General features: G+C 35.2%; 1 protein-coding gene across 1 annotated transcript; it reads left to right on the forward strand.

The window, feature by feature from the left end:
* Window positions 1–2,759: 2,759 nt before the first annotated feature.
* LOC119688882 lies at window positions 2,760–4,841 on the forward strand. Its single transcript, XM_038103549.1, has 2 exons — window positions 2,760–3,479; window positions 3,525–4,841. The coding sequence occupies exons 1-2, from the start codon at window positions 2,760–2,762 to the stop codon at window positions 4,839–4,841; spliced, it is 2,037 nt and encodes a 678-aa protein (XP_037959477.1).
* The last annotated feature ends 11,004 nt before the right edge of the window (window positions 4,842–15,845 follow it).

Consider the following 15,845-nt stretch of genomic DNA (forward strand, 5'->3'; position numbering starts at 1 on the left):
GTTAGAAGATGCAATTGAACGATTATGGCGAATGGACGAGGTGAATACAACAGAAAGGACATTATCCAAAGAAGAAAAATTATGCGAATCTCATTTTGTTCAGAACGTCCATACAAATAAAGAAGGACGTTTTGTGGTAAGGTTGCCGTTTCTGGAAAACTCATTGACGTTAGGGGAATCTCAAGAAACAGCTTGGAGAAGGTTCATCAGTCTTGAACGACGACTAGCAAAAAATGATGTTTTGCGGAAACAATGTGTCCAGTTTATGGAAGAGTATGAGCGATTGGGTCACATGACTAAAGTAAACTTGGATTCCATGTTGACTCCAAGATATTTCATTCCTCATCATTGTGTACTAAAACCAGATAGTACAACTACTAAACTTCGAGTGGTGTTTGACGCATCAGCCAAAACTACATCTGGACACTCGTTGAATGATTTAATGTATAACGGACCGACAGTTAAAAGTGAACTCTTTTCAATTCTGCTCCGTTTTAGGCGACCACGGTTTGTTTTTACCACAGATATCGAAAAAATGTATCGTCAAGTTCTGATAAATCCTGAAGATCGACGCTATCAACTTATCATTTGGAGAAGCAGTCCAAATTCAACGATTCGTTATTATCAGCTAAACACAATTACATATGGGACTCGAGCAGCTCCTTACCTAGCAACAAGGTGTCTGCAAAAGATAGCATCAGAAAACAAGGTGAATTATCCATTGGGAGCTCAAATCCTGTGTGACAATTTCTACGTTGACGATGGGCTCGGTGGATCAGATAGTTTAATTACGGCTATTGAAGCTCAAAGACAACTAATCCATATTTTGAAGAAGCATCATTTTTGTCTTCGGAAATGGAGCGCAAATCATCCTCAACTGTTGAAAAACATTTCTCAAGATGATCAAGAGGTAAATCTAGATTTCGATAATAACGAGTCAATCAAAACGCTGGGATTATTTTGGTTGCCCAAGGCGGATTTATTTGGAATTAAGGTCAAAATGGTTACTGAAGGAATAATCACGAAGAGAGTCGTTAGTTCTGATTTAGCTAGACTGTTCGACCCACTTGGTTTATTAGCTCCAGTAATAGTCAAAGCAAAGATTTTCATACAACACTTGTGGCAATTGAAATTATCTTGGGATGAACCACTTCCTTCAGATCTTCGTACAACATGGTCAACATTTAGAGAAAACTTAAGTACTCTTGAAAACTTCAGGTGGCAAGACATATCTTCAGAGGCGAGGTTCCATCATCAACACAGCTGAATATTTTTGCTGACGCATCTGAAAAGGCATTTGGCGCTGCAGCATATGTCAGAGCAATTTTAAAAGATGGTAGAATAATAGTGCGACTATTATGTGCAAAGTCAAGAGTAGCTCCACTCAAAAAACAAACGCTACCGCGACTAGAGTTATGTGCGGCAGTCTTAGCAGCAGAACTCTCAGCAAGAGTGAAAAGCGATCTTCAAGAGAAGGACCAGCCGGTTTTTTTGTGGACTGATTCAGAAATTGTGTTATCTTGGATCAACTCACAGTCCTCATCATTTCAAACATTTGTAGCTAACAGGGTGGCAAGAATTCAAACTTTAACTCTGTCTGAACAGTGGCGACATGTTAGGTCAAAGGACAGCCCAGCTGATGTGTTATCAAGAGGACTTTCAGCAAGGGCGTTATCAACATGTGCACTTTGGTTTCAAGGACCGTTCTTTTTGCATGGAAGATAGGAAGTATGGCCACCAAGGTTTTCATCATCATTACAAGTTCCAGTCGATCTAGAGAAGAAGAAGGTTGTAGCTGTAGCAACTCAAAGCAATGACGCAGATCTCATATACAGGATTCAGCACAAGAATTCATTTAAGACGTTACAAAAGATAGTAGCATATGTTCTTAGATTCACTAACAACGCAAGAAAATCAAAGGAGTCACGTGCCACACATATAGTACTTAGTGCCAACGAATTGGATGCAGCATTAATAACTATAATATTTCACATTCAGGGTAATGATTTTCATGAAGAAATCAAACAACTGAAGAAACAAGGTCATGTTGATAAATCTAGTTCAATCAGTAGTTTATCTCCATTCATTGATAATGCAAATGTTCTTAGAGTAGGAGGACGCTTAGAAGCCTCATCATTACCATACGATTCTAAACACCCAATGCTGATACCATACAATGATCCATTGGCAAAATTATTATTCGTGATGTTCCATGAAGAAAACAAGCACTGTGGCCCGCAGGCATTATTGAGTATAATCCGACAACGTTTTTGGCCGATTAAAGGTGAATCAACAGCCCGAGCAACGGTTCAGCGATGCATTCGATGCAACAAAGCACGTCCGCAATTATGCCAACAAATTATGGGCAATTTACCAGAATCAAGAATAACTCCTGCACGACCTTTCATTAATGCTGGTGTAGATTATTGCGGACCATTTTGGATCCACTACAAGGTGAGAGGCAAAAAGCCAACAAAGGCATATATTGCTGTCTTTTGTTGCTTTTCTACATAGGCGGTACATCTCGAGTTAGTGCCCGACTTATCAACAAATGCTTTCATTGGAGCATTAAAACGATTTATAAGTCGACGAGGGCGTTGTTTGAATATTTACAGTGATAACGCAACAAACTTCGTAGGCGCCAAAAACCAGTTAGCAGAATTAGAAGAAAGCATTTATTCTAATGAAGGACAAGAAGCAATAATCTCTGCCTGCAGTACCAAAGGAAAACACAATCTGCCAACATACAGTTAGAAGACATGGTTATAATCAAAGAAGATAACGTCCCAGTGATGCAGTGGCCCTTGGGACGAATTGTACATGTGTACAAGGGTACAGATGGACATATCCGAGTAGCTGATGTTAAAACATCGGCAGGCATTTTTAAACGCCCAATTCATCGATTAGCTATACTGCCTGTAAATACAGATGATCAACCAACAATGGCTGAAGCTGATCACGAAGTACCTCCTGACAAGTTAATTATGAAAAATAGAAAAGAGTCGTATGAAGAGCCCAAGACAAAACGTAGAAAACTGCCGACCAATTTGTACTGTTCTGTATTACTTACATTATTACTGATATTGCCAATAGTAATAGGATCTCCAATTGACAATAAAAGGTTTGGTACAAAATTGGGTATTCACTTTGAAAATCTGGGCACAACTGCCATATCAACCACTGAATGGAATCTACTAGTTTATTATGATTTAAGTCTTTATTGGACGGAAGCAGCAGCTCTAAACACAGGAATAATGTCGCTACATCAAGCTTGTCAACAAATGAAACCAAACGCATCATGTGCGAATACAGTTAATCACTTTAAACATATTGAATCCGAACTACAACTCGATGATAAATTACTTCATGATCATCGTTTCAAAAGAGGAGCAATTGATCTTGTAGGCAATATTGCACATTCACTGTTTGGAGTATTAGACTCAGAATATGCCAAAGGAATGTCAAATATAATTACAGAAGTGAAACAAAATTAAATACAATTATTGACGCTATTTAAGAATCAGACATCAGTTGTCGATTCAACAATCAACATAATGAAGAAAGATAAAATAGCAGTTCAAGAAGGTTTTGACCACATTGACAATGAAATAAAGGCATTGATAAATTCAATAAAAGATAAAAATAGAGAGGTAAATCAATTACGGCTCAATCAAGTTTTCAATGCAGGAGCCATTCAATTAACACTGGTAGCACATAATCTACAGAAGATACAATCTACTATTATAGATGCTCTAACTGATACTCATCATGGAAAAGTGAATCCATTGTTATTGACACCAACACAATTACAAAAGGAATTTAATCAAATCAAACTTCATTTATCACCATCTTTAGAATTACCGATGCCAGAAGATGAGTTAATATCCCTTTACAGACTAATGAAGGTTAAAGGTGGAATCACACAGCAGCATGCAGTTTTTAGTATAACACTACCCTTGATTGAACATGAACGATTTGAATTGTTTCAGCTAATTCCAATCCCGAACTGGGTAAATGACTCCATGACGGTAATTGACTCCTGCAGTTCTATTTTGGCTATTAATACGCAGCATGATCAATATTTTCCTCTTATAAAATCCGAATTAAGTCTTTGTGAGACCATTAAGGAAGAGGAATTTCTTTGCACCAACGTCCGCATACGATACAATTTTGGTTCCGAAGTATGTGCATGTGAGGTCAACCTATTCAACAACAACACAATACCAAACTGTCGGTTGAAACACACTATCAACAAGCTGACCTGGATTCCATTGAATCACAAAAATCAATGGATTTATGCGACATCAACATCTTCACGAGCAACTGCAGTATGTAATAAGGAAATCATACCACTAAATCTAAAAGGTTCAGGTTTATTGACGATCGATCCAGACTGCGTGCTTAAACACAACTTTGTTTCCGTACAAGGACAACAAATAATTGCATGCACGTCAAGATATTCATACAGTAGTCTTGGTACAATCTCCGAATTAAGGCTACAACCCCCTATGAAGACATCAGATGCTTACAGCGGCAACAGTACACTATCAACGGTACGCAACAACCAATACGATCAACAGCTTAAAGAACTCACAGTATTGCAGAAGGTGTTACAGTCATACCAGATAAATGATCTTCCAAATCAATTTCAGTCACACAAGTACCACAGCTTCACCATAGCTTACGCTGCACTCGTTATAGGGCTGATATTAATCATAATCATGATGAAGAAGAAATTGCAGAAAAAACATGTTGAAATTCCATCCGATGAAGAAGCCACCTGCACAACACCTATACCCATGCCACGTCGACAGTCACGAGAATTCGTTATCAACATATAGTCGGACTGACTACCTGACAGCTAGAGGCTCATATTGTTGAACGGTTGTTCAACGCGGGGGAGAATGTTGAATATTTGTTTATATTATATTATATTATTATATATGAATATTTTGTTGTTATTAATTTTGTATGAATAATTTGTTATTTTTATTTGTATTGTAATAATTGTGTTAAATATATTTGGTGTAAAAAATAACGTTGTCAATGCAATGCCCAAAATACGTCATATGCTTCTGTTGGCACATGAAAACAAAAGCGTCAAATTTCGTCTGCAAGAAAATGCACTCTTGCAGTTTGCAATAAGTTCATTGTTTGGCATGCATTGTCAAGGTTATTTTAGTTAATTTATTTGTTGTAAATTAATTATCAATTTTAAATAAAAGGCATAATTGAATTTTTGACAATTCAATTGATGCGAAGCCACATTCGTTATCGATTCTTTTTTGTTCGTTCTAATAGCTTGTAGATTTGGTTCAAGTGCTAAATTTACACCATATAAGCACCTGACTACTGGATTCAAGTGTTCAGTAATCAGGATAATTTAGGACAATCTTCAAATCACTGGGTTCAAGTGCTCAGTGATTCTCGTGTTCAAATAAGTCAACATAAGTACTGGATTTAAGAGTTCAGTACTTGCAAACAGTTGATTTCAACCTTTGATTCAGCGTGTGATCATACATTTGGTGTGATCGTACAGAAATAATAGCGCATAGAATAGCGCATAGTGCATGGAAGGGCGGCTCTACGTATCACATCAGCGTATTGCACTGTCTCGGCGGAAGCGGTTTTTGTAATAGCAGGTGTAACTCCAATAGATCTTCAAGCAAAGGAGCGCCAAAGAGTATACAACAGGAAAACAAACGGCGATTATACTCAACAAATGGCAAGAGAAGATCAGGACCAAACCATCGAAATGTGGCAACAAAGATGGAACAATAGCACTAAACGAAGATGGACAGCTAGATTGATACCAAATATAACCACTTGGCTCAAACGGAAATCGGGAGACACAAATTACTATCTCACTCAGATGCTGACCGGACATGGATACTTTTGTAAGTACCTGTACCGCATGGGAAAAATGGATTTGCCCGACTGCATTTATGGTGATGGGGACTGTGACGACGCACAGCACACCTTCTTTTACTGTAACAGATGGCTCACAAATAGAGAAGAGATAATAGCGCAAATTGGACATATAAGTCCCGAAAACATAGTGGAAAAGATGAAAGCGAACTCAGAGAGTTGGCGAACAATAGAGTCATATGTGATTCAAGTTCGGAAACGAAGAAATTAGATCTAAAAAGGAGAACTAGAAACTAGAATAAGAAATATAATAAATAGAGTGGACACCAACAAAAAGCGGTGAAAAGTGGTGGTCTGGACGCAGATCGAAAATCAAGAGAACATGGCTTGAAATATCAACATATTCCCTCCTCGAAGTAATGCGAAAGCGGTTCCGAGAGAGAATAAGCCTAGTTGAAGAGGGGGTGTTTTAGTCCGTATACTTCATTCCATTCCGCACCATTCCGATGACGGTCGGTTTGACGGTGCATAAAGCATTCCACCTCCTCACCACAAAAAAAAAAAAGCACCGAAAACCTGAAACAGAATTGTTCTCGCATAATGGCATTGGAGGTGATTCAGAGGTTTGAAAAGGTGAAGGAAACAAAACTCTGCATAAATTGCTTATCGTTACGTCAGCATTTTAACAACCCTGGTGCAGGATCATCATAATATACAGAACATACTGTTATATCCAATGATAACGTTGCCAGCCATTCCAATCTTGATATGTCGACGATTGAACAAACCATTCTGGCCTCTGCACTGATTTTAGTGAAGATCTTATCCAACTTTAAAACTGAGAAGTTCTCAAAGAAGCTTATTCTATCGAAATATAAACAACATCTGCATATTGTAAGTTCATTAATCAATATAAAGCATCAGATGGTTACATTAAGTAAATCTCGCCACTCGAATCTGGAACTTTTGTATAACTTCCCACATCACCTATCAACCAAGTTAAGAAGTCGACGTATCATCATAGAAAGTTCCACTAAATATACACCGCGTCAATGAGAACTTTTTCAAATATAAGCGAGTTGAACTTTTGCTTGGAGCTGTAAGTTTTTTTGGTATTCTGGCTGTGTGTCAAATCAAGTTAGATAAAAATCTTACAGTGCTGCAAAAAACTCAGCTCGAATGGAGCTGAGATTATCACCACTGATCAGCCTATTTTTTCGTGTGCACGGCGGCTAAATCCGCAAAAACTGCAAGCAGCCAAGCAGGAGTTTGAGTCCACAAAATATAGTGCAAAAAGGAAATGACTTGTGGAGACCTTGTGGCGATTATCGTCGACTTAATGTCCAAGATTTCACGCATTCACTAAATGGAAAACGCATTTTCACAACATTGGATTTAGAAAAGGCGTACTTTAATATACCGGCTGCTGAAGAGGATAGAGAAAAACAGCAATAATTACACCTTTCGGCCTATACGAATTTAATGTGATGACTTTTGGACTTTGTAATGCAGCACAATCATTTCAAAGGTTCATGGACCAAGTTCTTTTCGCGTTTAAGTTTGCCATATGTTATATTGATGATATTTGCATCGCATCCGATAACATAGACGAACGTTTGTTATCGAACGTTTCGTATGGCCGGGTATGGCTAAAGACATTGCGGAGCGAGTTAAATTATGTCTTCCGTGCCAACGAGCAAAAGTCACGCAACATAATAGATCAGCAATTTTGAATTTTAACGTACCAAGTGAGCGGTCTGCTGTAATCTACATTGACCTCATTGGGCCTCTACCATCGTCAAACGGTTACCTATATTGCCTTACATGTATCGATCGGTTTACCAGACGGCCAGCGGTAGTCCCTATCGAGGATATACATGCCAGCACGGCCACAGCGCTCATCAATGGTTGGATCATACACTTTGGCGTTCCGAAACAAATCATAACAGATCAAGGAAGACAGTTCGAGTCAGCACTGTTTAATGAATTAGCGAAACTCATTGGTGCCAAACATATTCGAACTAGTCCACGTTAGTTCACCCGCACTCAACCGGTGCGGGTGAGTGTTGATCGGGTAAAGGCAGCATTTTTATCAAGTGACAATGAAGGCGTAAGCCCATCACGTACAGAAAATATGGCAGATACTCAAATGGATACCAAACCTAGTAATGTAACACGAAAGGGACGATTAGTGCAGGTCCCAAGAAGATATGTTAAATTTGACTTAACGTGACATCGCACATGACTCAGTCACTGCCAGGGGAGTGATGTGGCGGTTGCATATTCACATTAATGTTTAAAATGATATGGGTTGGTCATACAAACACGGACAAGTCAATTATTGAAAATAAGATGAGTTGGCCATAAAAGAAAATTTTTAAAAAACTAATAATATTTTTATTTAGTAAAAATAAGGTTGTTATTCTTTTTAGGTTTGGGGAAAACGAAGAATAAAACAACAGACACGTGTAATTTCAACACACAAAATTGAATAATTATTTCTTGCTTAAATAAATAAATAAATAAATAAAAAATTAAATTAAGTAGGATAACCCTACAAATCTTTTAAAAATAAACTTAGAACTAACAATAAGTTGGCGTTGCTAATTGCTGTATTAAAATAGAAAACAAAAACAAAAATAGATAAATAATTGTCCTTATCCAAAGCTTCGTCCCATTTCGTTTCCATGACGGGCATTATTCTTGATTAGTCGCTGGGTTCCAGAACTTTGGATAAGTTTGTGTGTTGCTGTCGATTTCATTTGTGACTGTGTTAATTCGAAGATCGCTATGAATATTTGCGTTTTTTATATATCAAGGGGCACCGACTATTGGCCAGAAGATTTTTGAGTGAGCTCTTAGAATTTTTTCAATGTTTAATGGAGAAGTAGAGCTCCAGAGTTCAATTCCGTAGATTCATATGGGTTTTATCATTGTATTGTAAAGTTGCACTTTATGGGTGAGATTAAGTTTAGAATTTTTGTTTATCAGCCAGTTTAGTTCTTTTTGCTTCAGTTATCATTAGGTTACTTTGGTTTCTACATGCTTTTTCCAAGTAAGCCTTCATTCGAGGTGCATTCCTAAGTATTCTGTGTCATTGCATTGGAGTATTACTTTCCCATTAATACGAAGTGCAGGGCAGGTATCTCGTCGTAGAGTGAAAGTTATGTGTGCACTTCTCGATTCGTTAACTTTTATTCTCCAGCCATTTTTGTAGAGGTGATCTTGAACAGATTTTGTGGCTGTGTATGGATCTTCGCAATGGCTGAAGATAGCAGTGTCGTCCGCAAATGTTGATGTTGTTATACAGCCGCTGGTTGGCATATCTGCTGTGAAAATTAGGCAGAGCTAGGGGCCCAGTACACTACCTTGGGGTGCACCGGCCAAAATGGGGAATGCATTGGAGACAAAAGAATTTTGTTTTATAACAAATCTTCTATTTGAGAGGTAGTTTTTGATAACTGAGGATATATTGTATAGTAAATGTTTTTCAAGTTTCCAAAACAATCCTTCGTGCCAAACTTTGCCAAAGGCTTGAGTTATGTCTGGAAAGACGCCTGAACAATACTGCCTCTTCTCAAATGTTTCCTTAATAACTCGTACTATGCTCGTACTCGTACTATGTGTACTTGTTCAATTGTGTTCTGCTTTTATCTAAACCCAAATTGGTGGTTAGGTATTATTCTTTATTATTTATGTAGGGCATCAGCTGTTGTATAAAAAGTTTTTGGAATAGTTTTGAGAGAATTGGGAGTAGACTTATGGGTCGATAAGAGATGACTTGAGCGGGGTCTTTTCCGGGCTTGGGTATCATCATGATTTTGGATAGTTTCCAGTCGTTTGGAAAATACGCAGTCCTTAGAATAGTGTTATAAATGAAAATTAGTTGATCTTTGGCGATTTGTGGGAAATCTTTCAACATTTTCGCAGTTATTAGGTCGTAGCCCGGTGCTTTTTTGTTATTTAAATTTTTGATTTCGTTTTTTAGTCGTTTTTTAGTTAAGGAAATTGTGATATTGCCGTTTTGTGTGAGAGAAGACCAAGGGTCTAGTTTTGTTAAAGCAGAGTTTGGGGTAAATACATATAGAGATAAGGTGATCTGCAAAAGCAGTACCCTTTTCTTCATCGCGATTAGCCCAGTTTCCATCTAGGAGTTGGAGGGGTGCTTTTTATGTAACGGGCTTTTTCTTGAGTTTGGTGGCTTTCCAAAAAGAGTAGTTTGTTGTTTGCGTTGGAGCAAGGAGTATATAAACATAGAGTGTGCATCACTCAAAAAATCTTAAAAATAAAGTAAGGACAATTTCACAAAAATCGGTCGCAGAAATCGGAGAAATCATGTTTGAGTTATATTTGAGTTTGGAGTGTTCAAGCATTTCGTACTTAATGAGTTTTAAAGAAATGTGTATTGCTTTTGTGCCCTCTGAACAACAGTTGTTGGTATTTTTATGTAGAAAGGTGCATTTAACAACTGAGAAATCAAGAAGAGCAACTTATGAAAATATCAAAGCAATAAATGTCTGCCAAAATACCAAGAAACTAATTTTTTATTTACAATCAATTTTATTTCATTCATTGTAGAATTTTCTGTAAAACCGAATTTCTATTTTCAAGTTCAACTTCAAATTTCTATTTTCAAGTATAAAAGGAAACAATACTGCATATTCTGTAAATTATTGTAAGTTATTGGCGAAATTCAAACCCTTATAATTTTTTCTCTACTAATTGAAAAATTATCATTTTTTATATTTTTTAGAGCTTAGGATATTTTTACTATATTTAAATAAAAACATATTTTAATTTTAAAAACAGTAAAATTTTAAAAGTGAAAATTAGCAAAATTCCTCCATATTTTTATAGCTTTTTTCACTACAATTTGCGATACCCAAAAATGTATCCAATTTTTTCCATAAAATTTTTCCCCTAATAGCTAAATGTTAAAGGTTCACAAAAATTTGTTTTTCCCAGTCTCTGTTTTGTATCTATTTCAAATCTCAGAAATAATTAAATAATTGTACAAAATACATTCAGTAAACCTCATAAATTTTAACAAAAAATTCAGTAAGTAATAATATAAGGACATTTATTATATTATAAATATTGCTTACGATGACAACTATGACAATATAAGTGCAAACTACTTGTTCTTGTTGCGCTATGGACCACCCCATTTATCCTTCTTTTATTATGGTTTTGTTTTTAATTTTCATTGTTTACTGGTATTTATCATAATCATTTATCATTCTTTTTATTTTAAAAGTTTCATGAAAGTTTCAATTTTATTAAATACTTCCTAAATTATATTAAACAGGAAAATTCAAAGAAAGTGTTTTTTTTTTGGAAGGAGTGCAACTCAGTTTACAAGCTACCTTGTTATTAGCAGATGACATTTTAAAATCCTCAACTGAAATTTATTTTTTAATGACAAAGCGTTTAAATAAAGATAGTCTTGAAAATACTTTCGCAGTTCGTCGTCAAAAAGGTGACAATAACTCAAACCCCACAGCAAGTGAATTGAATAATATTTTAGCGAATATTATCACTTGCAAAATCATTCAGTTAAGTTATGTGACCAATTGTGAAATAAGTGAGGATAATGATAACAAGTGCCTTGATGATGTGCCTTCTTCATCTTTGATAGAACTCGATGAAAGTAACTCTAGCGTATCTAGTAACTGTGCAGTAGAAGCCTACTCTGATCTAAAGCGAAATGACATCGAAAATTGCATTATATCAGATGCATTTTCTAATTCAAAGTATATAAATATTGATTTATTGTCTTTAAGATATACAATACGGTACGTAGTTAAAAAAATACTTCCAAAACTAAATTGTGAAGCTTGCAATATAAACATAAAAAAAAGCGTTGTATTTTTGACTGCTCCAAGTGAGCTTTTCATTTACTATAAAAATTATAATTCTCTTTCAAATTTCGGTAACCTGTTTGTGCCATCACAAAGTTTTTTCGATGTTTCTTGTAAACATGTCGAGGTTTCTAAACACGTATTCAAAAATAAGCCAGATGCAATTGGCATTAAAAATTTAATAATAGAAATGTGCAAGAAAAAACACTTCAGTGGTTTAATGGGCCCTGTAATGAACATCTAATCCAGCTTCTTGAATTTTTAATTCTGATTATACTTCGTAACCATTGCTTGTGGGCCTTAGAGAAGTCAAAAATCACCAAACATTTCTAAAATGAATAAGAAATATGTTAGCTCTACAATTCAAGTCTGTGAATGTGCATCGTTCAAACTCAAATAATCATGAACACACTTTGTGCATATTATATGGCGTTTACATTGGCCGAAAATGGCTCATTTTGGTCAAAAATCGAAAATGAGTAGCGAATGGCTCATTCTTGCATATAAAATTTCAAGCGCGAAAATGAGCAATTTTCTCACATTCTGTATGAAAGACGTTCGAATGCATTCCACATATGTTCCAAATGCAAAGGAATCCATTAAACATACCCTAAATAAAAGCTTTTTGGCAGTTTGAGAAAGCGGTTTTTGACATATTCACAAAAAAAGGTAAACAAATGTTTGGTGGTTGTATTTTCTTGAAAGCGATGCACCTCTTTTTAGAACTTCTACTTCCCAAAAGGTAATTAATCGAAGTTTAAAAATATGTTTTAAGTTTATATTGTAAGGTTTGAAAGCATATTTAACCTTCATGCAATATTTTTTTGGCACAGGCCAAAAATCAAATCAACAAACAAATTGAAAAATCAGCTGTTTGAAATGAGAACAAATGAAATAGAACGAATGTAAACACTTTCAAATGGCTCATTCAAAATTAGCCATTTTCGGCCAATGTAAACGCCATATAAGTCTTGAAAATATTTAGAACAGCTGATTTTTGTTTACGTATTTAACAATTACGTATTACGTGTTTACGTATTTAGTTATCAGTTGAAGGCATACAAAAACATTAAACTCCTTCTTGGAAAACGTGTCCTGCTGTCAATTGCTGACGGTGAGGGGTCGCCTTGAGCTGAGTGACATCTCAGCAACGTGAATCGAACTCGAAAGTTTAGACACGCAATGTCGTGTTTGCGTATAAAAAAGTTATTAACGTAAAATTAAAGAAATTACATAATAAGTGATGTAGTTTATTACTATTGTATTATCTCTGGTTTAATAATGAAACATTGTTGTGAGTTCATTAAACCAGCATATACCAATGTTGTGAGTTAATTATTTTTTATATGATAATTTTTAACTCTAATAATTTTCAATTATCCGTGATTCTGAAAAAATGTGACTTAAAAAATATAATATTTTCATTTGTGTACAACATTAGTTGATCGTACATTTTCCTAAAAATAGGTAAGGCTATTGGCAACTTGGCACATGTTAGCTGAAGCCAAAACATCACTCTGATAAGAAATGCTGATTTTTGGTATAGTATGGTTAATAATTGGTGCCATTATGTAAATGACTAAAAAAATTGAATACAAAAGAACTGCAAGAATATGTAGAGTATTTTTCAATAAATGACAACTTTGTGAATTTGGCGAATTAAATTATGATATCCTTTTGTTAAACTATTGAGGTAATTGGGGCAATTTCAAGGTCATACGTTAGGCATTGCATCAAGTTTAGGTATATAAAATGAGCTAAGATTTTAAAAAGTAGGAGCAGTTTTTAAAGCAGAAGTGTTTAAAGCAGTAAATTTCGTATAGGTTTTTAGGATGTATTTTTGACAGAAGTTACCTTTTGTAATCTTAAGAGTTGTAGACGAAAGACTCTTAAAGAAGTTTTGCAATAGAAATTTTAAAGAAATTGTATCCTAAGTGGAAGGTCTGGCTGACAAAAAAAATAAATAACACAAATTTAAAAAGATAATTATAATGTGTACCCATTTGAAAATAACAATTCCGGAAACATAATAAAAATTCAACTGGAAACAATCGGTGGATACCACTTTGAAAATAAAAATTTTGTAAACATAATATAAATTATTATATCATTATTATATCAGCAATAGATCATAGTACAATGTTTATCCAATAAGTATCGAAAATGTAATGTGTTAAGTAATGGGGCGACTATAATCTTAAACTAATGAAACTTAAGAATAAAAAACACCGTCACAAGAGACCAAGGATATTGCAGGAATTTTCAACAAAGTACAAATAAAATGTGACCCTAGACAATAACGTAAACCAACAATGAAGGCCAACAAAGCTTATTGTACCGAATCATATAGTTTTGCCACCTGTTAATTATAAGCGTTTTTATAATTGGTGTTGTTTGTCACAAATTTTCCCCTCTATAAATTTGTTGTGGTTTCCTTAAAAGAATCACTTGTGTGTATGGACACTTTGGTGTCTGCTCCCACACCAGCTTCCTCAACTACATCAGAGAAGAGCATGGGTATGCGCTATCTTTTCGATGAATACACCCTAAGTGAAGATGTGGACACCACAAATTAACCTGCATCACAGCAGGGCTGCATTCCCCAGCCTGCTGCAACGCCTCAGCAACAATGAGGTTGAGATGGTCCTGATACAAGAACCATGAATTTATAAGTATCTTGTATGCGGCATCAGGACAAATAACTACAACTTATTATATGCGGTAAATAAGGGTAAGCCTAGGTCCTGCTTATTGATTAATAAAAAATTTAATGCGCTTTTATTTTCGCAATAGTAAGTATTGAGGGCTCCTAGGACCAAATATGGGCAGTATCTGCATATTTGGTACACGATCACGCTGCACTATCATCGAATATCCTGATACGGTTAACAAGCGGCACCAGGTGACTTGTAGAGGAGCTTATGTTGCCATACCAAATACCCATGTGCACTTTACAACATCGCTAGCACAACAAATACTCGTTACTATAAATATGATAGCAGAGTAGTATACATACAGGCAGTGTAAAATAAAACCTAGCAACAGTAAGAAGCCGAAGAATATATAGTAACAATATATATAATAAATTCCAACAGCTTATTATAGGCTGCGATGCCAATGCTCACTATGAGGTTTGGGGCAGCTCAAATACAAACAAAAGAGGTGAGTTACTTTTTGATTTTATTTTTAGTACCAATCTTTTTATTTGTAATGATGGCAAACTTTTATTATTAAAAACAGGCAGGAGGTATTAGATGTCACTTTTGCTACTGCCAAGCTTCATAAATCGGTTAATAAATGGAAAGTGTCCACTCAGCACTCTATCTTAGATCACATGATTCTAGAATTTATATTAACCCTAGATGAATCGAGCATCTACAACCAGAGAACGTTCAGACATGTGAGAAATACAAACTGGACGAAATATAAAGCAGCGTTAAGTGAGCTGTTGTCAAGACTTTCCTCCGATCCCCCACGGAACACTGTTGATCTGGACAATCAAATTCAAGATCTCACCTCAGTGCTCAATAAAGCTTTTAATTATATCCACCCCTTACTCACATAGGAAAAAAATTGATTATAATTTTCGATTCCTTTTTTTTAATTACTTGTAAACTAGTGTTATAAGAAAGTAAAGTAAAATAACATATAAAATATAAAGTAAATATAAATAGAAAAATAAAAACAATACATTTTTGAATAGTTTTGAAAAAAAATACTTGTGTGAATTGATTTTACTTACTGTACTTTTTTCTACTTTCATCATATCATAAATGTCAATTAATGTAATTTAATTAAATTGTTTTAAAATATGTTTTTAAAACGAATACCAAATTTATCTTGCAATACATAACAAACTTTAGATATGCAATATATCAAATATAAATGCGATATTGTGGATTTGTACTTTATACTTTTGAAGCTTTCTTTATTGTCGAAGTACCGTAAAGTCACTGTTCATTGTTATAAGAAAGTTCATTGCTTATAAAACCAAACACTCCTTTATTCCATTCGAACGGCATGGTTATGCAGCACATGATTTCTTACGTTTTTGCTGTTGTTCATTTTCTAACAAAATTTATACTATTTTCAATATTATTCCTATGTGCTTACCGC

The sequence above is a fragment of the Teleopsis dalmanni genome, chromosome 1 (genome assembly GCF_002237135.1).
Source record: "Teleopsis dalmanni isolate 2A chromosome 1, ASM223713v2, whole genome shotgun sequence".
Taxonomy (NCBI): Eukaryota; Metazoa; Arthropoda; class Insecta; order Diptera; family Diopsidae; genus Teleopsis; species Teleopsis dalmanni.